General features: G+C 57.5%; 1 protein-coding gene across 1 annotated transcript; it reads left to right on the top strand.

The window, feature by feature from the left end:
* Nucleotides 1-702: 702 nt before the first annotated feature.
* CAPN8 (calpain 8) lies at nucleotides 703-20,498 on the top strand (the record flags this gene model as incomplete). Its single annotated transcript, XM_079763784.1, has 10 exons — nucleotides 703-939; nucleotides 4,046-4,115; nucleotides 9,009-9,127; nucleotides 9,891-10,024; nucleotides 11,057-11,225; nucleotides 12,095-12,178; nucleotides 14,482-14,567; nucleotides 18,872-18,946; nucleotides 19,557-19,711; nucleotides 20,390-20,498. 10 exons carry the CDS (start codon nucleotides 703-705, stop codon nucleotides 20,398-20,400), a joined length of 1,140 nt encoding a protein of 379 aa, XP_079619910.1. The 3' UTR covers nucleotides 20,401-20,498.
* Nucleotides 20,499-23,302: the final 2,804 nt, after the last annotated feature.

Below are 23,302 nucleotides of genomic sequence, written 5' to 3'. Positions count from 1 at the left end.
GACACACCCTGTCTCATCCCTCCTCCTAACAACCTGGTGAGGTGGGCCCTGCTATTATCCGCCGTTTTGCCGATGAGAAAACTAGGGGGAAGGGAGGCTGAGTCACCCGCCGAAGGGGATGGAGCTGATGGCTGGTGGAGCTGGGCGAGCCGCCGGGCCGCCGGAGCCCAACACCTCCTGCAGGGCGGGCCCCACGTCCCATCCCGTTGGGTACAAATCACCCCTATTTGTACCCGCCTAGCAAATATGGAACCACACTTTCCAGAAAGAAAGGGGACCCCCCCTGAACCCCTTGCCCCCCTCCTTCTCAGAACCACAGCTCCAAAGTCTTGGTGAGTCCCAGCTTCCAGCTATCAGACAGCTTCTCGACTTAACCCTGGGGGCGGGGGGAAGGAGGCACGCAGGGCCTGCAAAGAGGGGGGGCAGCTGGGATCCTAATGCATCGCCCAGGTTAGCGGCCCGGGAGGGGTCCTGGGAGTTCCCCAGCCTCCAGGTCCCGGGGGAAAGGCCTGCAGGGAAGGCGGGCATGTTCCTGGGCACCGTGGGCACCTGTGTGCTCCGGGCCATGACTCACGTCCCTCCGGAGCGCCTCGGGGGAAGCGTTTACCAGCTCCACCTCCCTCCACGCTGCCTTATAGCTCCCCTCCCGATGGGGCCGCCTCGGAGAGCTCGGAGCAGCCCACCCACGGCCAGGCCACGGCCATGGCAGCTCCGGCGGCCCCGGTCTCCGGGCAGCGGGCGGCAGCCGCACGTCTTGGCTCCAACCAGAACGCCGTGAAGTACTTGGGCCAGGACTTCGAGACGCTCAGGCGGCAGTGCTTGGATGCAGGGGTGCTATTTAAGGACCCAGAGTTCCCAGCGTGCCCGTCAGCCTTGGGTGACAAGGATCTTGGACCAGGCTCCCCCCAAACTCAAGGCGTTGTCTGGAAGCGGCCGCCGGTAAGGAGACGGGCAGGATGGAGGGCTCTCGATTCAGGGCAGAAGTAGTTGAGGGAGAAGGCGGGGCTCTGGACCCTCAATTCCTAGACCCTATATTTCGGAACCTCTTTCCCTTTAACAATCTTTTTTCAGAGGCGTTGGGACCAGACGAGTTAGATTTGAATCCTGGCTCTGCCTGTCTGGTCTTGGACACATGACCCCCGCGAGCCTCAGTTTTCCCATCTGTGAAATGGTGCCAGTGGCACCTTGAAGCTCAGAGCATCGTGCCTGGCACACCACAGGCACAGACCGCCTGGTCCTGGCTGCCTGGGCCCCTGGGCCGGTGCACAGGGGGACAGGCCAAGGCTAGATGTAGCCGTTGGTGAGGGGTAAGTGGTGACATCGTTGCTGAAAGGGTTGTTCAAGGTCAGGAGCTGGGTCCCTGTTCCCTCAGGGCTGCTGAGTGGAGAGGTGGGGGCTGCGGGTCTGTGATCGCAGCTGGAACTCGGGGCCTCCTGAGTGCTGTCACTGGTATCACCCCAAACTCAAAGGCAGAGACTGGAGACCCATCCCCGCCCCAAACCCATGTCCGTGACCTACCGTGCCGGGACCCTTGTCACGTGATGTGCCCTCAGGGGTCGGAGCCCCTCTGCAGGGTGGATGTGAGAACTGAGAGCGTCGTCAGCGTCTGCCCTGTAAAAAGGCTCATCAGAGCACATGCTCCGGGGCCTTGGGCCAGGGAGCCTTAGTCTTCCAGAGCATGATGGGAAAGTCAGGCCGTGGGACCCGTTTTCTTGGCCCTGGATGACAAGGGGGGATGAGAAGGTAATTCTTTGGATGTGGCCCAATCCTGCCCCTTCGTGTTCATTCGACCAGTTCTGCCCAACAGTTCCACCTCTGAGGGTCACTCCTTTGCCTGCCTCGCCCCCGCCTACCCCGGTCCGTCTGCCCCCCCCCTCTTGAAACACACGGCATTCCTCAGGGATGTTGGCAAAATCAAGGTTGGGAATCCTGGTTTTATATTCTTCCTTTCTTTTTATAAACTGGGGATTTCTTTATTTCATTTTTTTCCCATCCCGCTATGGAGTGTTTTTTTTTTGTGTGTGTGTTTTTTTAAAAAATATATTTTATTGATTTTTTACAGAGAGGAAGGGAGAGGGATAGTTAACCTCGATGAGAGAGAAACATCGATCAGCTGCCTCCTGCACGCCCCCTACTGGGGATGTGCCCGCAACCAAGGTACATGCCCTTGACCGGAATTGAACCTGGGACCTTTCAGTCCGCAGGCCGACGCTCTATCCACTGAGCCAAACCAGTCAGGGCTATGGAGTGTTTTTATATTCTTGTCTCAAGAGTTGACAGCTACATTTCATTTCAACAGACAGTATTTTTAGGCCTCTGTGATTTTTTTTCTTTAAAGACTAGTTTATTGATTTTTATTTATTGATTTTTTAAAAAAATATATTTTTATTGATTTTTTACACAGTGGAAGGGAGAGGGATAGAGAGAAACATCGATGAGAGAGAAACATCCATCAGCTGCCTCCTGCACACCTCCCGCTGGGGATGTGCCCGCAACCAAGGTACATGCCCTTGACCGGAATCGAACCCGGGACCCTTCAGTCCGCAGGCCGACGCTCTATCCACTGAGCCACCCCGGCCAGGGCGAGGCCTCTGTGTCAGGCATGGGCTCTGCACTGCTGGGGAGGCGGTGGGGCAGGTTCATTGCTGCAGACAGACTCTGGCGCGGGGGTTGGAGGAAGCGGAGGCTCCTGACAGAGGCCAGGGCAGGTCTAACGCGCTGGGAGCGTGTGTGCAAGTAGCCTTGGTCAGCGAGAAGATGCGATTGCGGTGCCTTCCTGCCTCGGATCCCTTACCGGTGCCCGCGTTTCCCTCGCACCCATTCACCAGAGGCCGAAGCAAGCAAGGCCTGAGTCATGGGTGTTTACGGAGTGTGCTGGGATCCTTACCTGAGTGATCGTCAGCATTACTAATGACAGGACGTGGTTGTTATTCAGGAAGAAAAAACAACAACAGTGTCCCGTGTGTGTGTGTGTGTGTGTGGGGGGGGGGGTCCATGGCCTCTTTTCAGCCTCTTTGGCTGTCAAACTGCTTTGTGTCTCCGATCCGAGTTCCAGTAGAAAGTTAGCCCTGGAGAGAAGACTTCTGGAATGTTCTTCCGGCCTAGGCTGAGATGCCATCTCCTCACAAAGCTGGGGACGCCCTGTGGCCCCCGGAAGATTCATAACATATCATAACGTATTAGTCATGATGTCCCCGGGTTGTTTTTTTCCTGGGTCGGGGGAGGTGGTGCATTTTGAAACCTGCTAAGAATAACACGCAGTAAAATGAGCATTCCGCCGACGTGTACCCCGCTCAGCACCATTCTGCTGATCACACCTCGCAACGTGTTTCTGGCCTTTGCAAACCACTCTGTCTTCTAAACCGAACTCAACATGTTTGCAGAACTCGGCAGGCTTCTCGGCCACGCGTCGAATGAGCTCATATCGCGCGGACAGTGGGACAGTGGGACGTGGGTAACGGACTGGCCGGCTCAGGCGAGCGAGCGACTTGGGACGCAGCAGCGTGTTCCACAGTCGGGAGCCGAAGCCCCGGGTTTGGGCGATGTCGCCGAGAGCGGATGCTTCGGGCAGGCGGTTGCCGCGGGAAACGGGGTCCCTGCAGAGGGTGGAGGCCTGGCCAGGGGTTCCCTGATTCGTAGGGGGGAGTGGAGCTGAGGAACCCTTGGAGGAGACTGAGGACACCTTGGGCAGGTGAGGAGAGGACGAGAGATGATCTCCTAGGTCCGTGGTTGGCAAACCGCGGCTCGCGAGCCACACGCGGCTCTTTGGCCCCTTGAGTGTGGCTCTTCCACAAAATACCACGGCCTGGGCGAGTCTATTTTGAAGAAGTGGCGTTAGAAGAAGCTTAAGCTTAAAAAATGTGGCTCTCCAAAGAAACTTCAATCATTGTATTGTTGATATGTGGCTCTGTTGACTAAGGAGTTTGACGATCACTGGCCTAGGTCGCTGTGAAGTCTGACTTCAGGGACTCGGAAGCCGTCTTGGCCCCTGTGGCCACCATCGCTGGGCATCTTATGACGTGTGTTTTGTCTCCAATTGTTTCAGGAACTGTGCCCCAGCCCCCAGTTTATCTCTGGGGGAGCCACCCGCACGGACGTTTGCCAAGGTGATCTGGGTGAGTAGCCGGGCCTGTCCTGTTTGTTCTGAGCAGGGCGGGTGTGCGTGTGCCACGCGTGACGTCAGATTAAGCTGTTAGACGTGACTGCCTGTAGTTGCCTTTAAGTGGGCATAATCTGCCCTATAAAATGGCCCTGTCTCTACAATTAGGGACTGTCGTAATAGATGCTTTTATAATGAGTAAGGAAGCAGGGATGCCCTCTTTCTAGCCAAGCTTCCTTTCCCGGGCCTGGGATCCTAGGACTAAGGAGATACCCCCCTCCCAGCCTCTCATATTCCCTCCAATCGGGTGCAGTTACGCATTGGAAATCATTTATTTTTGTTCTGTACGTTCTGGCCTCAAGGGTCAGCCCCCCCAGGTTGTCCGTGGTAGTAGATGGGTGCTCCTGACCTTCTAAGCACTCCTGACCCCAGGGCCTCATCGTCGAGGGGGACAGCGTGGCTCTGACTTAGATTCGCTGGGATTCTAAACCGCCGCCATCCAGGGGCAGCCACTACATACAGGACAGGAAAGGAGAGCATCGAGGAGACAAATCCCACTTGCTAAAAAGCAGTAAAACAACCCAAATCTCAGCATCCATCGGGACCCGATAACCTTCATCTTTTGGGGGGTCCACCCCCCTTTTCCCTCCTGGTTCTAGCCAGGAAAGTGTCTCCAATCCGCTGGAAACCTTTGTGATTTGGAAGGTCACAGGGCACCTCATTTTAAATGCCTCCGCGTTCTCTCCTTTGAGTCAGAGCTCAGAGCCCCCGCAGGGCGAGCAGTAAGCAGGGAGAACGCGTCAGGTGCCGCCTAATTTCCCACGTGGCTCAGGGAAGCCCGACTTCCCGCCGAGGCTTTTAGCAGGTCCTTGTTAGTGACGGTTAACTTAGTACCAGGCATTTAATAAGTGTCGTCTAATTGATCGGCTTGGGTAGCTCCTCCCTGGGTTCGTTAGAAGTCAGCAAGGAGGACAGAGGGCTTCCGGAAAGAGGCCTGAGCGTTACCATGGTGAGTGTGCGCTGCTGGGGGGTGGAGCGGGACGGAGCAAACGACCCAAACTGACTCCCAGCACCCAGCTCCCACCCAGGTCCGCGGGGCCTCGCCCGGGGGCCGCCCTGGGGTAGCCCAGCCATTGAGGTGGTGTTTTTGTTTTTTAATTTGTTTTGTTTTGTTTTTTTAAAATATATTTTATTGATTTTTTTTTTACAGAGAGGCAGGGAGAGTTAGAAACATCGATGAGAGAGAAACATCCATCAGCTGCCTCCTGCACACCCCCCACTGGGGATGTGCCCGCAACCAAGGTACATGCCCTTGACCGGAATCGAACCTGGGACCCTTCAGTCCGCAGGCTGGCGCTCTATCCACTGAGCCAAACCGGTTAGGGCTTGTTGTTGTTTTTTAAAAATCGCTATCATGGAAACCTCTTTTGAAAGTAATTAATTATTCATTAAACATTTTCAATGACAGTCGCCATCCAGCATCACATCCGTTGCAGGTGCACGGCCTCGTGGTTAGACATTGATGTAACGTACGAAGCGATCCCCCGACGTGTCCACCACCCGCCTGGCGCCGTGCGTAGTTATCACAATACTCTTGGCCGTCCCCCCGGGCTGTGCGCTGGGGCTTGTGGGGACACATGGGGAGCCGGTGTGAGGAAGGGGGGTGCTGACGGAGCTGAGTCCCGTGGCCCTTTGGGTGCAAACATAAGACAAGGTGCCGGAGGCCAGGGCGAACGGAGACGGCAATGAACAGAGGAGCTCTAAGAGCCATCGCTCGCCCGGGCCCGGGCTGGCATCCACACACGGCAAGGCGCACAGTTGGCTCCTGCCCGCTCCCAAACGGCCCGGCACGCCCCAACCCGCGCTGGGGACCCCGGGGCTTCCCAATGAGGGCGTCAGCTATTGAACAAAGGATGGTGGCGGGTCTCCATGGCAACATGAGGATGGCCTCCCAGCCTCGAACATATTAAGAGGCGAGGCGACGTGAGCTCAGATGCGAACATGCCCGGGAGCCCGGTGGGGTAGGGTGTGGTGGGCAGAAATCGAGGTGTTTTCGGCTGGGCAAACACCCCGTTACAGTGTCTGAGGGCAAAACGATGCGACAGGAGACAGGAAGGACGCAAAGCTCGGGGAGAGGGGACCCTGGCCGGGTCCCAGGGGGGGCAGACAGCCGCAGAGAAAGACATTTCAACCAGCAGTCGGCACAGGTGTGGTGTGGGCTCACCAACAAAAACAAAACAGACAGACAAACCCCACATAATTTCTCCAGAGACCGAAGGCGGACGCCCAGCAGCAGCTCAGCGAGGATCTCGAGGGTGAATCAGCCGCCTGCAGAGCCACGGGCGGAGGGTCAGGCCCCGCAGGGCTGGCGTGGGCCGGAGGGAGGGCGCGGCCAGCGGCCTGTTCCTTTCGGCTGGTGCAGCGCTCTCTGCCCAGTGATCGATGTCCTGGGATTGGGAGGTTTCCACGTAAAACAACAAGAAAACAGATTTTCTGGCTTCTCTTAAAATCAGCAAAACCTGGCCCAGATCCCTCGCTGCAGTCACCCTACAGATACGGATTGAGCACCCACTCTGTGCCAAGTCCCCTTCTAGGCCCCAAAGGTACAGCAGTGGGGTGGGGGCGGGAGTCTTGGATGTCCTGGGGTCTACTGTTCCCCTGGGGAAAACAACCAACAAACAGATACGTGTGCCAGGTGGTGGTAAAAGCCATAGAGAAAGGAAAGCCACGTGAGAGGAGACAGTGACCCGGGGGGTGGGGGGGGGGCTGTTAGAGGGGGGCCCGGGAGTTCCTGGACCCCGCAGTGCCAGGATCGCTGGGCTCTGGGCTCTGCTCTTAGAACGGTGGTAGCTCTCTCTACGCCGGCGGCGACGACACCGTGAGGGAGATATTCCGGGAAGGTGTGTTTGATTCTTCATTTACAGACACCACGGGGGGTGGGGGGTGGGGAGAGTGTCATGTGGCGGGTTCAGGGCCGGCTCGTGGTGGGATGCTCACAGGATTAAGGACTGCGTGGCTGGCCAGACGTGCTGCTTTGTCGGCATCAGGGATGGGTTCTTGCTCCTGCAGCCCCCTCTGCAGCCCCCCAAGACGGAGCCCGGGTACAACGAAGGGCCTCTGTCCTCTGGGCTGTGGGCGAAGGGCCCCGTGTGCCCGGAGCTGCCCCCCGGGTCTTGGCTGGGCTCCTGGAGAGGCGACGGGCGTGCTGTGTGTTCTGTTCTGAACTGGCGGGACCCAGTGGCCCTCCTGGCTGACTCCGGCCACCTCCGTGCAGGGACACGGCATGTTCTCTCTCGGTGTTTGGGAAGTCACAGCCCGAGTTCTCGCTCCCCGGGGCCCATCGTAACGCGAGGCGTTCAGACCTCCCAGCTTTGACTGTCATGTCCGGAGGGAATATTTGAATTTAGAGATTTCTTTTTTTAAGCAACGCCTGACTCGGGATGATTCCTTCTTGGTTGACGTGGAGCTTTCCCCCGACGGAGCAGAGCGAGGACGTCACTGTTAGGGGTGGGGTGTGTCCCTGTTTCCCGGAAACCGGGAAGGTACTGCTGCCATGGGGCAGGGGGATTGGGGCGGGGGGAGGGAACCAGGGGGTCATTGTTTGAGTGAAATAAAAAACAACAACATCACTTTATTATCTGAACAAATATGAAACCCATTTCATGTGTAAACGAAATAAGGAGTGGGGAGAACGAAGCTCAGGTGGTCTCCCAACTTCCCACGAGGTCAGTGACCTAGGAGGTCCCACCTCAGCTCCCTGATTGGCCAAACCTCAACACCCCCCCTCCCCCCAGTCTTCCTTAGTGAGAAGCAAGAAATCCCATGAGTACCTGTGCCAGCCCCTTCACCTTCTCCCCTTGTACCATCGGAAGGGGACCCTGGTGAGAGAGGGAGGTGGGGGGCAGGGCTGCCTTCCAGATTGTGTCTATGAGAGAGAGAGAGAGAGAGAAACATCCATGATGAGAGAGAATCATGGATCGGCTGCCTCCTGCACGCCCCCTACTGGGGATCGAGCCCACCACCCGGGCATGTGCCCTTGGCCGGGAATTAAACAGTGACCTCCTGGTTCATAGTCTTTGCTCAACCACGGAGCCACGCCAGCCGGAGTGGGTTTTCTGTTTCCTTCTGCATTTGCTTGGATCTCTGAGCTGACCGTTATTGAACCCTAGACTCTTTAACCTCTCGACTTTATTTCTTCTGCCTTGATTAGCGTGATGTAAGGCGAATCAATATCTCAAGGCTGTTTTAAGCAACGAGGCATCGAGGCTGTCATGCTGAGCTCTCAAACACCAAAGGGCAGTTTTTGAAACACACAGCCAACTTCCTGTCATCCAACATCACGCGGGCAAGGAACACACACACACACACACACACACACACACACACACACATCTTGGGCTGGCAAATAGATGTTTCCTCCAACCGAATGTCTTATCAGAGTTGCTAATAAGGAGCCAAAAAAGACATTAAAAAATAGATATATTTTTATTGATTTCAGAGAGGCAGGGAGAGGAGAGAGAGATATAAACACATCAATGATGAGAGAGAATCATTGATCGGCTGCCTCCTGCACGCCCCCTACTGGGGATTGAGCTCGCAACCCAGGCATGTGCCCTGACTAGAATCCAGCCTGCGACCCTTCAGTCCCAAAAAGACACTTTGGATTTTGTTCTTCCCATTGCTTTCCGCTGGGTGAGTGCTCTGAGGATGGGAAATGGTCGGCACGCGGGGCGATCGGGAGGACCAGAGAAATCTCTATCCGAGGACACGCCTTCCAGCGCGGCGGCAGGAGCTGACTGCTGCCCGTGACCTCGAGACATGGCGGGAGGAGAGAGCCGGGCTGGGAAGGGAGAGAAAGCAGGACCCTGCAGGCCTGGCCTGACCAGTGTGTCCCCACCACCCGGCGCAGGTGACTGTTGGCTCCTGGCGGCCATCGCGTCCCTCACCTTGAACGAGGAGCTGCTTTCCCGGGTCGTGCCCAGGGACCAGAACTTCCGGGAGGGCTACGCGGGAATCTTCCGTTTCCAGGTCCTGCGCGGTGCTCGCCGCCCTTGACCCCCCCTTCCACCGCCCCGCCCAGATCTACCGAATCACAAGCTCTGGGGTGGGGCCCGGAAGGCTACGTTTTCATGGGCCCTCCACACCCTCGAGCCTGCGATCCATCCAGTCACCTACACCAGCGGTCGGCAAACTGCGGCTCGCGAGCCACATGCGGCTCTTTGGCCCCTTGAGTGTTTAGCAAAGGCCAGCTTAGGAGGACCCTAATTAAGTTAATCACAATGTACCTGCCTGTATAGTTTAAGTTTAAAAAATGTGGCTCTTCCACAAAATACCACGGCCTGGGTGAGTCTATGTTGAAGAATTGGCGTTAGAAGAAGTTTAAGTTTAAAAAATGTGGCTCTCCAAAGAAATTTCAATCATTGTCCTGTTGATATTTGGCTCTGTTGACTAATGAGTTTGCCGACCACTGCCCTACACATCCAACCCCACCCCCCCATCATCTCCCCCAGGCCTCAGGGCCTTGAGGAAAGGGCGGGGGAGTGAGTGCCAGGAGCTGTGGGTCCGAGTCACACCCGGTTCCCACAAATGCAGACACGGGACTTGATGCTTCCCGACTCCGTCAGCATCTCCCACGTGCACGGACCAGTAAGACCCCGATCCTGCTCTTCAGGAGCTTGGAACCCACTAGAGGTCCAAGGCCTGAACACTGAGCCTCACAGAGGCTTCTCTGGGGTTCCCCCCCGCCCCCCAGCTCCCCCCTGAGCGGCGCTGTGTCTCCCCCCCCCCGCAGTTCTGGCAGTGCGGCGCGTGGGTGCAGGTGGTGGTGGACGACAGGCTGCCCACCCGGGACGGGCAGCTGCTCTTCCTGCACTCGGCCGACGGCAGCGAGTTCTGGAGCGCGCTGCTGGAGAAGGCCTACGCCAAGTACGTGGGGTGGGGAGGCGCTCGGAGACCCCACAGTCTTCCCGGAGGATCGCACCTGCCCCCTCGCCCCCAAACTCAAGGTGCCACGCCCAAGTCTTTCCCCGGAACTTGGTCCCCCTAGCCCTGGACCAGGGGTCCTCAAACTTTTTAAACAGGGGGCCAGTTCACTGTCCCTCAGATGGTTGAAGGGCCGGACGATAGTTTAAAAAAAAACTATGAACCAATTCCTAGGCACACTGCACGTATCTTATTTTGAAGTCAAAAAACAAAACGGCAAAAACACCCGCATGTGGCCCGCAGGCCGTAGTTTGAGGACCTGGACCCTCGGTGACTGAGAGAGACAGAAACTCGGGCTGGGCATTGGCTCGCTCAGCGCTGTCCCCAGGAACGTGAATGGGGGGAGCCACGGCTGCCCAAACTTTCTCTGCTCTGAAACTCCACGGGCCGTGTGTAGGCCCACGTGGATTTTGAAAAGGATGATAAAGAAGAAGAAGAAAGTGAATGTACTCAGATACCAAACTCGCCAGAGTCTATTGACGGCCGGTTCAGCCGTCCTCCTCCCCGCTGGCATGGGACGCTCAATGCCTTTTTCTGGGTTCCTTCAATTAGCTCCCCTCACTGGCACCCTCTTCTGTGACCCCGGCGCCTCTCCGGCCGTGTTCCGGCAGCAGGTCCCTCGGGGTGCCTCTCGGCCTTGAGGGAGGGTCCCCCTCGTCCCCATTCGTGCCCCCCAACCCTCAGAAACCCAAGAAGCGAGGGTCAGCTTTGGAAAGGCGACGCTTGGCAAAGGGTGTGGCCTGGTGGGAGGTGGTCTGAGGATGCGTTCCCGGCAAGGTGCTGAGTTGGCCACGTGGGACGGTGGCCCAGCACCTTCCCGGGCCCCAGCCAGATCGGCAAGCCTCCTCTGTTAACCTTCAGACCGAGCCACGTCCCAGCATCGGCCTCCCCCTCCCCCCTGCCGCTGCCCCCGCCGCCGCTCCCTGGGGTCGCTCAGGGCTGTGGACGGTGCGCGCCTTCTGTCCTTTTCAACAGGCTCAACGGCTCCTACGAGGCCCTCGCCGGCGGGTCCACGGTGGAGGGGTTTGAGGACTTCACGGGCGGCCTCTCTGAGTTTTTTGACCTGAAGAAGCCACCGACCGGTCTGTTCCAGATCATCCGGAAGGCCCTCCGCGCGGGGTCCCTGCTGGCCTGCTCCATTGACGTGAGCTCCCCTCCCCACGGGTGGCCGGGCGGGGACCGGGCGGGCCTGGGGCCAGAGCCGAGCCTGGGACTCCATGGGCAAGTCCAGTGGCACCTTGGTGGTCCCAGGAACTGGTTCAGCCCTAATGAGTGGGTAGGACCTGCGGTGGGTCTCACTGTGGGAGCCCCAATTTCCCCTCACGGGCGGAACCCCTTTGGTACCATGGAAATGGCCCCAAGAATGCAGCCTCGAGCCCTGGACCCTAACCCTACTCGGCTGTGCCTTGTTGCGAAGTCATTTTGGGATTTGGGGACGCAGACATGATGATGGACAGCTGGATGGACTTGGAAAAAGCGAGAGGTTCTGAAACCGGGGGCCACTCCCTGGCGGGGGCGTGGCTGCATGGATGCCAAGGTGGCATGGAGACCCAGCCGCGGGGTCTGTGACCACCTACCTGCTCCTTCTCTTTCTCCTGCTCACCTGGTGGCTTAGGCCCGTGGGTGACACGTCGCTGTGGAGATCCTAGCGGGATATGTGTGTTTCTGGTGGGGGGTGACGTGGGGCATGGGGTGGGGAAGGAGGCTGTGGAACAGGGAGGATGCTGGGAAGCTCAATCCGTGAAAACAGTGAGAACCAGGACTCGTCCAGGGCAGCGGGATGAATGAGTTCCCAGTTCCGTGACCTGTTAAAGGCTCACAGCCACACAGCACGCTGCCTGGAAAGACAGGTCTATGAAAGGGGGGTCGCATGGAGAGGCTCCATTTACCTGTACCCCCAGCCCCACACCGAGGCCCCCGGGGCCGGGCGGCGTTGTCCTTGGGAAGCCTTGTAGGACCAGCCCCCACAAGGTCAGGGCCGGCCGCCCTGAGTGGACTTGGTTCCCGATGCAGGTCTCCAGCGCGGCCGAAGCGGAAGAAATCACACGCCAGAGGCTGGTGAAGAGTCACGCGTACTCGGTCACGGGGGTCGAGGAGGTAACGCCGGGCAGGGGGAGCGCGAGGGGGATGAGCCGTGACGTTGACCATCAGTCCAGGGTGTCCCTGAGAGAGAGAGGGGGCGGGCCCACCTGGTGGAGGCCTCTGTCTGGCTGCACGGGGCCGCGGACACCACGCGTGTGCGGTCAGCTCTCGCTCGATACGAGGACCCTAGAGCTCATGTGGGTTCTGACTAGATGCAGGCCCTCCTCCGAGACGTGGATTCTACTCTCATTCCAAGACGTGCTCGTGCAGGTCAAGTAGTGGAAACCCACAGGGTCGCCAAAGAGAGCAAAGGCGGTGAAACCGGCCCTGCCTGCCAGGGTCTTCCTCATGCTCTGGGCCAAGGGGAGAGCGTGGGCTCTACTTTTCATTATTTTTATTTGCTACTAGAGGCCCGGTGCACGAATTCGTGCACCAGTGGGGTCCCTCAGCTTGGCCTGTGGGATCGGGCCGAAACGGGCTCTCTGACATCCCCTGAGGGGTCTCAGATTGCGAGAGGGTGCAGGCCAGGCCGAGGGACCCCACCGGTGCATGATCGGGGCCAGGGAGGAACGTGGGAGGTTGGCCAGCTGGGAGGGATCTTGGGAGGGTTCTAGGTCATGTCTGGCCCATCTCGCTCAGTCCAGATCGGCCGGACCCCAGCAGCAAGCTAACCTACCAGTCGGAGTGTCTGTCCCCTGGCGGTCAGTGCACGTCATAGCAAGCGGTTGAGTGGTCTTAGCATATCATTAGCCTATTACGCTTTGATTGGTTGAATGGACGACCAGATGACCAGACACTTAGCATAGTAGGCTTTTATGATGTAGGATATTCTGCCCACACCCTAAAAGGATTTGATGTGGTTTACAATGAAAACCACATAGACACAGTCGGACCACAGCTAAGGTATAAAGTACACCAGACCACCTAGGCTAAGATGTAGGCTAAAAGCAAGTGCAACAACGGAGAAATGAATTTTGCTTTGAGTTTCCTGATGGCCAAGGCAAAAAGGGAAACAACTGGGAGTCTCCACCATTGCTGTTTATGAACCCTTTGCACTCGCTTGCTTTTTTCTCGATTCCTTTATTCTAATGCTAACCGTGTCGAGTCACACTCGACATCCGAGTGCAAAAGGTTAAAACGGCGTGGGTGTTCATGACACGTGTTTGTGTCTCATGAATATGCTCTTTAATCAAGCCGGTTCCCAGGTATGAATACGTGTAAACCTTGGGCTGAGGCATGACGGAAGATGATAGAGGGAAGTAAGACACTGAAGACCCACAGTTTGTGGCATGGGTGTGGGGCTCACAGTGACTGGTGAACAGTAGGCGAAGGAGGGGTGTGTGGACTTTGGAGTATGGATTTTGGAGACAGACTGCCTAGGTGCCTGACCTCCAGGTCCTTCTTAGTAACTAAGTCATCCTGGGTCCCTTAACCTCTCTGCGTCTCGGATCTTTGAGCTGTAAAATGAAGATAATAACAGACCCATGCCTGGCCGGCAGGGCTTAGTGGTTGAGCGTCGACCCATGAGCCAGGAGGTCATGGTTCGATTCCCGGTCAAGGGCACATGCCCGGGTTATGGGCTCCATGCCCAGTAGGGGGCATGCAGGAGGCAGCTGATGGATGATTCTCCCTCATCATCCCTGTTTCTGTCTCTCCCCTCCTCCTCTCTCTGAAATCAATAAAGTAAATAAATAGCCCTGGCCCGTTTGGATCACTGGATAGAGCGTCGGCCTGCTGACTGAAGGGTCCCGGGTTCGATTCCAGTCAAGGGCATGTACCTTGGTTGCGGGCACATCCTGAGTAGGGGTTGTGCAGGAGGCAGCTGATTGATGTTTCTAACTCTCTATCCCTCCCCCTTCCTCTCTGTAAAAAATCAATAAAATATATTTAAAAATAAATAAATAACAGACGCAGCTCACATGATTGTTGCGAGGTTTAGGTGAGGAGCTAGCGCGTTTGGGATGCCTCTCGCTGTGTGTGCCTGACCCACAGCACACGCCCCGTAAATGCTAACTGCTGGGCGCGGAGTATTTATTGGGAAGGCATTTATTACCACTCGGTCTCATATATTAAGAACGGCGTCGGCTATAAAACCCAAACCCAAGTGAAAGGAGACATAAACTTGTGTTTGCGCTGGATTTATTATTGACGCAACCCAATGTCGAAAAACAGAGCGGCGAGCCCAGGCCCGGGAGCGCTCGTTAAAAGCCAGGGAAAGTGGGGCTGTTTGGGGGACATCGGAGAAATGGGGTGCAGCTCAGACGTGCAGACACGGGTGCAGGGCCGCCGGGGGCCACCGTTGCCGTGGCTTTTTGCAGGTGGATTTCCGGGGGCGCCCGGAGAAGCTGATCAGACTCAGGAATCCGTGGGGCGAAGTGGAGTGGACGGGCGCCTGGAGTGACAGGTAGGCGCTGTCCTCTCCTCCCCCCGACCCCCCCCCCCCCCCAAGCCAGAGTCTTTGATGCTGGGTCTCTGCTTGGCGTTTGCGAGTCCGGCAGCTCCTTGCTGCAGCCCTGGTCCGTTTCCCCCCCCCCCCCCCCGCCACCCCACACTGCGGTGACCCAAAGGTGAGATCCGTCCGTCCCCATTGGATCCCGTCCACTCCGCAAACCCTGGCCACGCCGACAAAGGCCAGAGCCCTCGGCGCCAACAGGAAATGACCACTTAGAGAGTGAAGTCCATCCCGGGGCCCAGCTGGCCGCAGCGGGCAGTGATGGATGGAGTGGCCGCGCTCCCCGGAGCTCCTGGCGGCGGGTATCGATCTTGCCCGCAAAGCCATTATGACCACAGAGGCCGCTCCGGGCCAGGCCTCTCCGCTGGGGAGGGGAAGTCAGTGCGAGGTGGTGGCTGGACTGCGAGGCCCCCGTGGGGTCCCCCGACTGCTGTGACCTGGGATCGAGGTCCCCGAGGGTCTCGAGCACGCGGAAGGGTTTCCTCCTAGTCACCACTGCTGGCACGGGGGGTAGGGGGGGCTGTGTGTGTGGGGGGGTGGCTGTCACTGGGAAAGAAAATTGCCGGTGACATTGATGAAAAGCCAGCAGAAATGGGAATGGTCATAGTAATAACCCGCTCTCAATGTACTCTTTTTTCTTTAAAAAAAATTTTTTAAAATTGATTTCAGAGAGGAAGGGAGAGGGAGAGAGAGATGGAACATCAATGATGAGAGAGAATCATGGATCAGCTGCCTCCTGCATGCTCCCTACAGGGGATCGAGCCTACAACCCTGGCTTGTGCCCTTGACCGGAATCGAAGTCCGCAGGCTGATGCTCTGTCCACTGAGCCAAGGCAGCTAGGTCCCAACGTACTCTTAAAAAAAAAATATATATATATATATATATATATATATATATATATATATATATATATATTGATTTCAGAGAGGAAGGAAAGGGAGAGAGAGATAGAAACATCAATGATGAGAGAGTATCATTGACCAGCTGTCTCCTGCATGCCCCCTACTGGGGATCGAGCCCACAGCCCTAGCATGTGCCCTTGACCGGAATCGAACCCAGGACCCTTCAGTCCGCAGGCTGACGCTCTATCCACTGAGCCAAGCCAGCTCGGGCCCAATGCACTCTTAAATCCCGTGTGTACCTACGTTCTATCCTTAACACCATGATGCTACTAGGGCTTTGAAGGGAACTTGATTGCATTTAATCACACATTGTTCCACAGCTCAGAGCTGCAATACGTGCCTTCATGTTTGTGTCATGAAGAAACCCATGTCTGCCCTGACCGGTTTGGCTCAGTGGATAGAGCATTGGCCCGCGGACTAAAGGATCCCGGGTTCGATTCCGGTCAAGGGCATGTATCTTGATTGCAGCCTTGATCCCCCCATAGGGGCTGTGCAGGAGGCAGCTGATGGGTGTTTCTCATCCATGCTTCAAACTCTCTGTCCCTTTCCCTTCCTCTCTGTAAAAATTAAAATAAATATTAAAAAAAAGAAACATAAAGAAACGCGTGTCTGCAGGGCCCAGGCTCGGCCTCCTATACTAAAACTGTTCATTCGACGGCCTACGATTGAGCAAAACCCCAACCCCAATTCCACCAACTGCCCTGTAAGAATGCCATGGCCGAAGGAAATTGAAACCCCTTTGGGGTGGCGGGCGCTGTGTCACTGAAGTCCCATCTCGAGGCTCACCCCAAAGTCTGGTTAAATTAAAAAAAAATGTTTTCCCAAAAAACAACTGGGAGATTTACATCGGATCTGGAATTCTCCAGCGTGCCCCCCCCAATCTTTGTTTATAACAAGCCCCTCCTGAGATTTGGTTCTGATCCAATTAGCGTTTCGATGAATCAAAGAGACCCCGAGGCTCTCCTGCCTCACCCCTGGGTGCTCTTCGAGGCTGCACATGGGTGCACCCCAGCTTCTAAGCTGGGAAGGGAGGAGTTCACATTTTGCTGAAATCATTCAGGAAAGAGATTTTTTTTTTTAAAAGATGGATCTTGATGTCACTCCATTATTTAGACAGTGGGTACATGTTTCAGGAAAACCTACCTTTGTGAAGGTCAGGGAGCTGGGGGTGACATCGGAGCAAAGGCTGTGGGTATTGCCACAGAAAGGCCACCTGCAGGCGGCCTCCCCGGGGGATGTCACTCCAGGGAAATTGCCGCGCACCTGGCCTAGCTGTCAATCTTCAGGCTCAGGAAGCGGGCCAGGGCCGTGTGCCCACAATACCTTCACCCCAGACCTATGGAGGAGCCAGGGGGTCAGCTTCCTCGTGGATACGGGTGGGCGTGCCTTCCTGTGACGGGCGTTCCCACAGCTCCTCTCTCATCCATCCCATCTCCGCTCTCGTCCATCCCGTCTCCTCTCTCGTCCATCCCATCTCCTCTCTCATCCATCCCATCTCCTCTCTCGTCCATCCCATCTCCTCTCTCGTCCATCCCATCTCCTCTCTCACCCATCCCATCTCCGCTCTCGTCCATCCCATCTCCTCTCTCGTCCATCCCATCTCCTCTCTCGTCCATCCCATCTCCTCTCTCGTCCATCCCATCTCCTCTCTCGTCCATCCCATCTCCTCTCTCGTCCATCCCATCTCCTCTCTCACCCATCCCATCTCCTCTCTCACCCATCCCATCTCCTCTCTCGTCCATCCCATCTCCTCTCTCACCCATCCCATCTCCTCTCTCACCCATCCCATCTCCTCTTTCGTCCATCCCATCTCCTCTCTCGTCCATCCCATCTCCTCTCTCGTCCAGCCCATCTCCTCTCTCGTCCAGCCCATCTCCTCTCTCACCCATCCCATCTCCTCTCTCACCCATCCCATCTCCTCTCTCACCCATCCCATCTCCTCTCTCGTCCATCCCATCTCCTCTCTCGTCCATCCCATCTCCTCTCTCGTCCAGCCCATCTCCTCTCTCGTCCATCCCATCTCCTCTCTCATCCATCCCATCTCCTCTCTCGTCCATCCCATCTCCTCTCTCGTCCATCCCATCTCCTCTCTCGTCCATCCCATCTCCTCTCTCACCCATCCCATCTCCTCTCTCACCCATCCCATCTCCTCTCTCGTCCATCCCATCTCCTCTCTCACCCATCCCATCTCCTCTCTCACCCATCCCATCTCCTCTTTCGTCCATCCCATCTCCTCTCTCGTCCATCCCATCTCCTCTCTCGTCCATCCCATCTCCTCTCTCGTCCAGCCCATCTCCTCTCTCACCCATCCCATCTCCTCTCTCGTCCATCCCATCTCCTCTCTCACCCATCCCATCTCCTCTCTCGTCCATCCCATCTCCTCTCTCACCCATCCCATCTCCTCTCTCACCCATCCCATCTCCTCTCTCACCCATCCCATCTCCTCTCTCGTCCAGCCCATCTCCTCTCTCGTCCATCCCATCTCCTCTCTCGTCCAGCCCATCTCCTCTCTCGTCCATCCCATCTCTTCTCTCGTCCATCCCATCTCCTCTCTCACCCATCCCATCTCCTCTCTCGTCCATCCCATCTCCTCTCTCGTCCATCCCATCTCCTCTCTCGTCCATCCCATCTCCTCTCTCACCCATCCCATCTCCTCTCTCGTCCATCCCATCTCCTCTCTCGTCCATCCCATCTCCTCTCTCGTCCATCCCATCCCCTCTCTCGTCCAGCCCATCTCCTCTCTCGTCCATCCCATCTCTTCTCTTGTCCATCTCCATTTCTGTGACTGGGGGCCTGGGAGTCAGCTGGCCCGTAGAGTGAAATTCGGGCGAGGCCATGGCATACTATTCCTGACACGTGTCTGGGTGACCCTGTGAATGACCCTGGAGTCCATGTCCCCAGCCTGCGACCCTTCCCCACACTGTGACCCCCCCCCCCCCCATGCTGTCTGACCTGCCTTTTCCCCAGGCCTTTTTTTTGGCTTGTTGTTATTTTTTGTTTTGTATTCTATTTCTGGTCTTTCAGGGAAGTTTAGCTGCAGTAAAGTTCGCACTGCAACAACTCCTTCAGGAATGACCTCTGCTTCCTTTAAAAATTTAAAAAATTCTCCCTAGCCGGTTCGGCTCAGTAGTTGACTGAAGGGTCGCAGGTTCGATTCCAGTCAGGGCACGTACCTCGGTTGCAGGCTCGATCCCCGGCCCTGGGACGATGTGACACATTGATGTTTCTCTCTTTCTCTGTCTCTCCCCCTCCCTTCCATTCTCTCTTAAAAAAAATAAATCAGTGGGAAAAATATCCCTGGGTGAGGATTAACAAAAAAAAAAAAATTCATTTAATTCCTCCCCTGCCCCCAGTGCACCGGAGTGGAATTACGTGGATCCCAGGAAGAGAGAAGAGCTGGACAAGAAGGCCGAGGATGGCGAGTTCTGGTGAGGAGCTGCCTGCCGGAGAGCCTCTCATAGTTGGGGATCACCCCCTGTTGGGATGTGGGGCGAATCCCTTGGGTGTTGCAGAAATTCGCCTCGATTCCGGCCAGGGCAGGGGGCCTTTCATCCGTCTCCCCCTTCACCCGGCGTGATTCTGCCTCTGAGCCGGGATGGCCAAAGCCTTGGCAGCTCTCACCTGCCTGCCTCGCCTTATCTTCCCAAACGAGCCATCCTCCCAGGTCTCTGACCTCAGGCTTAGCTTCCCGTCTAAGGGGGACAGGTCCCTGGCGGGTGGGCTCAGGCCGGTGCTCAGGACGTGGCCTGGCTTAGAGGACATCCGTGAGGATGAAGTAGGAGGGGCCTGGTTAGGGGGACCCCAGTTCACGCTGCATTCTCTTTGCTTGGCTGTTGAGATGTCCGAAGGCTCTGGTAGGTAAGAGGAGAAGCTGATGATGGTGAGGAGACGGGACCGCAGCCCCTGTGTTTGTGTCTGTGGGTTGTAGGAAAGCGGAGCACTAGCCCCGTCGCCCGTCCCCTGTGCCCAGGAGGCACCCTGCCCCCCCCCCCCAGCCCAGCCCTCCTGACGGAGCCCCCTCTGCCCCTCTGCCCCCAGGATGTCCTTTTCGGAGTTTCTGAGACAGTTCTCCCGGCTGGAGATCTGCAGCTCGGCCCCCGACTCCCTGAGCCGTGAGGAGGCGCACAAGTGGGACCAGGTGCTGTTCGGTGGCCGCTGGGCCTGGGGCTCCACCAGCTGCCAGGACCCCCCAGGTGAGCGCGGGGCCGGGTGAGCACGGGGCCGAGGGCCTCCTGGGCGTGGCCATGGAGGGGTCTATACAGGTTCGTCTGTGGGCAGTGCCTTTGCACTCCGTTCTCTGGCCTCTGGGCACCGCTCAGGGCCCGTTGCCCCCGGGGCTTGGCGGCCAGGACATGGGCTGGTCTCACCTGAGGCCTGAGCTCAGCCAGTGTCATTCTCCAGCTTCTGGTCCAAACTGTCCCTGCTTCCCCCCGCCCCTGCCCCCCTGTCCCCCTGCCCGTACCACCCCCTGCCCCCCGGGGATGTGCTTCTCCCCACTAACCACCTGGGCACCTGCGCTGAGGCCTCCGCCCATGCCCACCTGCCTAGGTGGCCGGTCCCCAGCCGCTGAGCTGGGGACGCAGTGGCTGATGGTGTGTGGGGGTGGGGGTGGGGGTTGGGGGAGGATGCCTGCTGTTCCGATTGCCCGCACCGGTCCCAGGGGCCATGTCTCGTGTTTGCACCTGAGCCCGAGGTGGAGGGGCCTGACCTTGGGGGTCGAGGATGGCCACGCAGGGCCTGGGAGTGGCCCTCTGGCTCTCACGGGAGGCACTGGCCCGCCCTCCCCGGTGGCCACGTCTCTGCACGAACCCAGCTTATTAGGAAGGCGGAAGCCGTCCGTCCCCGGCGAGCGCTAATACACACATGTCCAGGCTCCTCCTAGGTCCCAGCCGCTGGGGCAGCCCCGGAGGAAGACACCCCGAAACGATGCACCCACGTCTCTCAGGAGAAGGAGGCGAATCCGCTCCCTCCACTTCCCGCCTCCCCAGGCCCCCGCGCCCTCCCGGTGACGTGCTGCGGGGCTGGGCTCGGTGCCGTGGGAGCAGCGTTACAATAAAATCCCCCTTGAGTGCAGGCCTGGGTCTTTTTTAAAAATATATATATTTTTATTTATTTCAGAGAGGAAGGGAGAGGGAAAGAGAAACATCAATGATGAGAGAGAATCATTGACCGGCTGCCTCCTGCACGCCCCACACTGGGGATCGAGCCCGCAACCTGGGCATGTGCCCTTGATCGGGAATCGAACCTGGGACCCTTCAGTCCGCACGCAGGCTGACACTCTATCCACTGAGCCACACCGGCTAGGGCAGGCCTGGGTCTTGATCAGCTCTCTCCTTCATCCCCATCCAACGCAGGGGCTCCCATCCCCGGAGGCAGAGATGGGCGCCGAGCAGAGAGGGAGGGCGAGCGGTCCTTCCGGGCCCTGTCACTCAGCCTGCCAGCCGTGGGACCCTCCTGCGGGGGGGTGTGGGGGGGTCCCTTTTCCCGAGCTTCCGTTTCCTAACGCTGAAATGGAGCGATCACCCCGCTTCCGAAAGGCTTTGTGAACGGGGAGTGTTTGGCAAACGGCCTGCGTTATTTTTATGGCTCATTCGCATCCCCCGGTTCGGTTCTGTCGAGGAGTAAACAAACAATGTCTGAGATGGCACTCATGTTGCATGTGGGAGGAATTAAAATATGCGCGCCATTAGCAGGCTCTTCGAGAGCGTGCAGGGAAATTGGCATGGGTCTTTGGGAAGCCCAGAACCGTGGGTGGGGGGCTCAGGTACCTGTATGAGCCAACTCCTCCTCCCCCCACCACTCTGTCTGTGCCGCCAGCCAGCTGTCAGGAGGAGATGGATGGTCCCTGCCCTTCGGTAACGCTGTGGGTATAGACGATGACAGAACTGCCTCTGTCTCCTCTGGCGCCGGAACGTATTTGGCTAACACTCCGCACCCTTGTGCCCGAAATAAAAGAGTCGGGAAGTGGAGATGCTGGGAAGTGGAGTTGAATAGGTGATCAGATGGTTAGGAAGAAAGTAATCATCAAGTGGCTCTTGTTCACGTGGGACCCTTATTTGGGGGCTGCAAGCGCGGCCCCCTCCCCACGCCTCCTGCCCCCCCGGGGCACATGGTCATTGAACTTGGCCAGGCCCCAGCATGGAGGTGCCCGGCAGGCCCGTTGTCTTCGGTTCTGTGGCAGAATTGCTGTGTGCCTTGGGGGAATCCAGGTGACCTCTCTGTGCCTCGGCTCATGCACTCACTCTGCCGACAGATTACTTTTAAAAATCCCATCAGAAACAAGGCCGTGTCTTTCTTTCTTTTTTTTAAAAAAAAAATATATATTTTATTGATTTTTTACAGAGAGGAAGGGAGAGGGATAGAGAATTAGAAACATCGATCAGCTGCCTCCTGCACACCCCCTACTGGGGATGTGCCCGCAACCAAGGTACATGCCCCTGACCAGAATCGAACCTCGAACCCTTCAGTCCGCAGGCCGACGCTCTATCCATTGAGCCAAACCGGTTTCGGCAAGGCCGTGTCTTTCAATACCCAGAGGTGGTGGGCCAGGCACCCTTCCTCATTGCCCGTTGTTGTCCTCATGCGTTACGGAGTGACCTCCTCCGGAAGGGAGGGCGGCTCGTGGCGGGCTGCAGCAAACGCGAGAAAACAGGTGCCGTCACGCAGCCCCCAGACTCCACGGGAGGCGGTCAAGGTCACGGGCTATTCCGGGTCACCCCTAGCAAGCCCCTCTCCTGCAAGAGCTCAGCGTCATGCATTAGCTTCTTGCTCACATCCCCTGCCCACGCAAAGCTTATCACGATTTTGCAGAAGAGCAGAGGCAGCTTGGAGCAAGGCTGGCAGAGTTGGGCACACCGCCCTCCCCCAGGCACCCGGGGGCTCCTCCCGCCAAGGTCCCCAGCACGGGGCCTCCGCAGCCGGGCCCACAGAGACTGTGCGTGGCCTCGCTCCCGCCCCTCGCCTCCCTGGGGTGCCAGCTGCTCCCCTGAGTTGGGGCGGTGGGTCCCCAGAACAGAGCCTCCCCTCCCTCGCCAGCTGTGCCCGCGCTGCCTGGCCAGGCTGCCCCCCTTCTTCCCCCTCGAGCCGCCACGCCTCTCAGATGCCCGGTCTTCCCAGCTTTCGGCGGCTTCGCTTCCCGCAGGCCCCAAGCCTGCAACCGGTTCTGGCTCCAGGACCCGCCATCCCGCCACACGGCGGCCCGCCATCTCCTGCTCTTCTCCCACGGGGCCCAGTCCCCGAGCGACGGCGCCCGTCACGCATGAACCCCGCCCTTGGATTCATGGGCTGAGGCTCAGCGACGTCTCCAGAGTGGGAAGTACTACACATGGAGCCCCTTGAACACGGAGTCAGCCCTGGCTGGTTTGGCTCAGTGGATAGAGCCTCAGCCTGCGGACTGAAGGGTCCCAGGTTCGATTCCGGCCAGGGGCACAGGCCTGGGTTGTGGGCTCGATCCCCAGTAGGGGATGTGCTGGAGGCAGCTGATCCATGATTCTTTCTCATCATTGATGTTTCTCTCTCTCTCCCCCTCTCCCTTCCTCTCTGAAATCAATAAAGAAATATATTAAAAAACAAACAAACCAAAAAAATACAAAACATGGAGTCAGAGCTGCCCGCCCCAGAGGCACTGCCTTCCCCGTCTTACTCCTCAAACCTCCGCAATGTTCAAATTGGGCAAAATGACCTTTGCATTGGGCCCCACGCAGCTTTATTTCCCAAACAACTGTTTGCAGAGATAACCAGGAAGCCGTGCTTACGCCGGCCGGCCGGCTGGCCGCTGGACTGGG

Source organism: Cnephaeus nilssonii (genome assembly GCF_951640355.1).
Source record: "Cnephaeus nilssonii genome assembly, chromosome: 23".
NCBI lineage: Eukaryota > Metazoa > Chordata > Mammalia > Chiroptera > Vespertilionidae > Cnephaeus > Cnephaeus nilssonii.
This window is presented reverse-complemented; position numbering and strand designations above follow the sequence as displayed.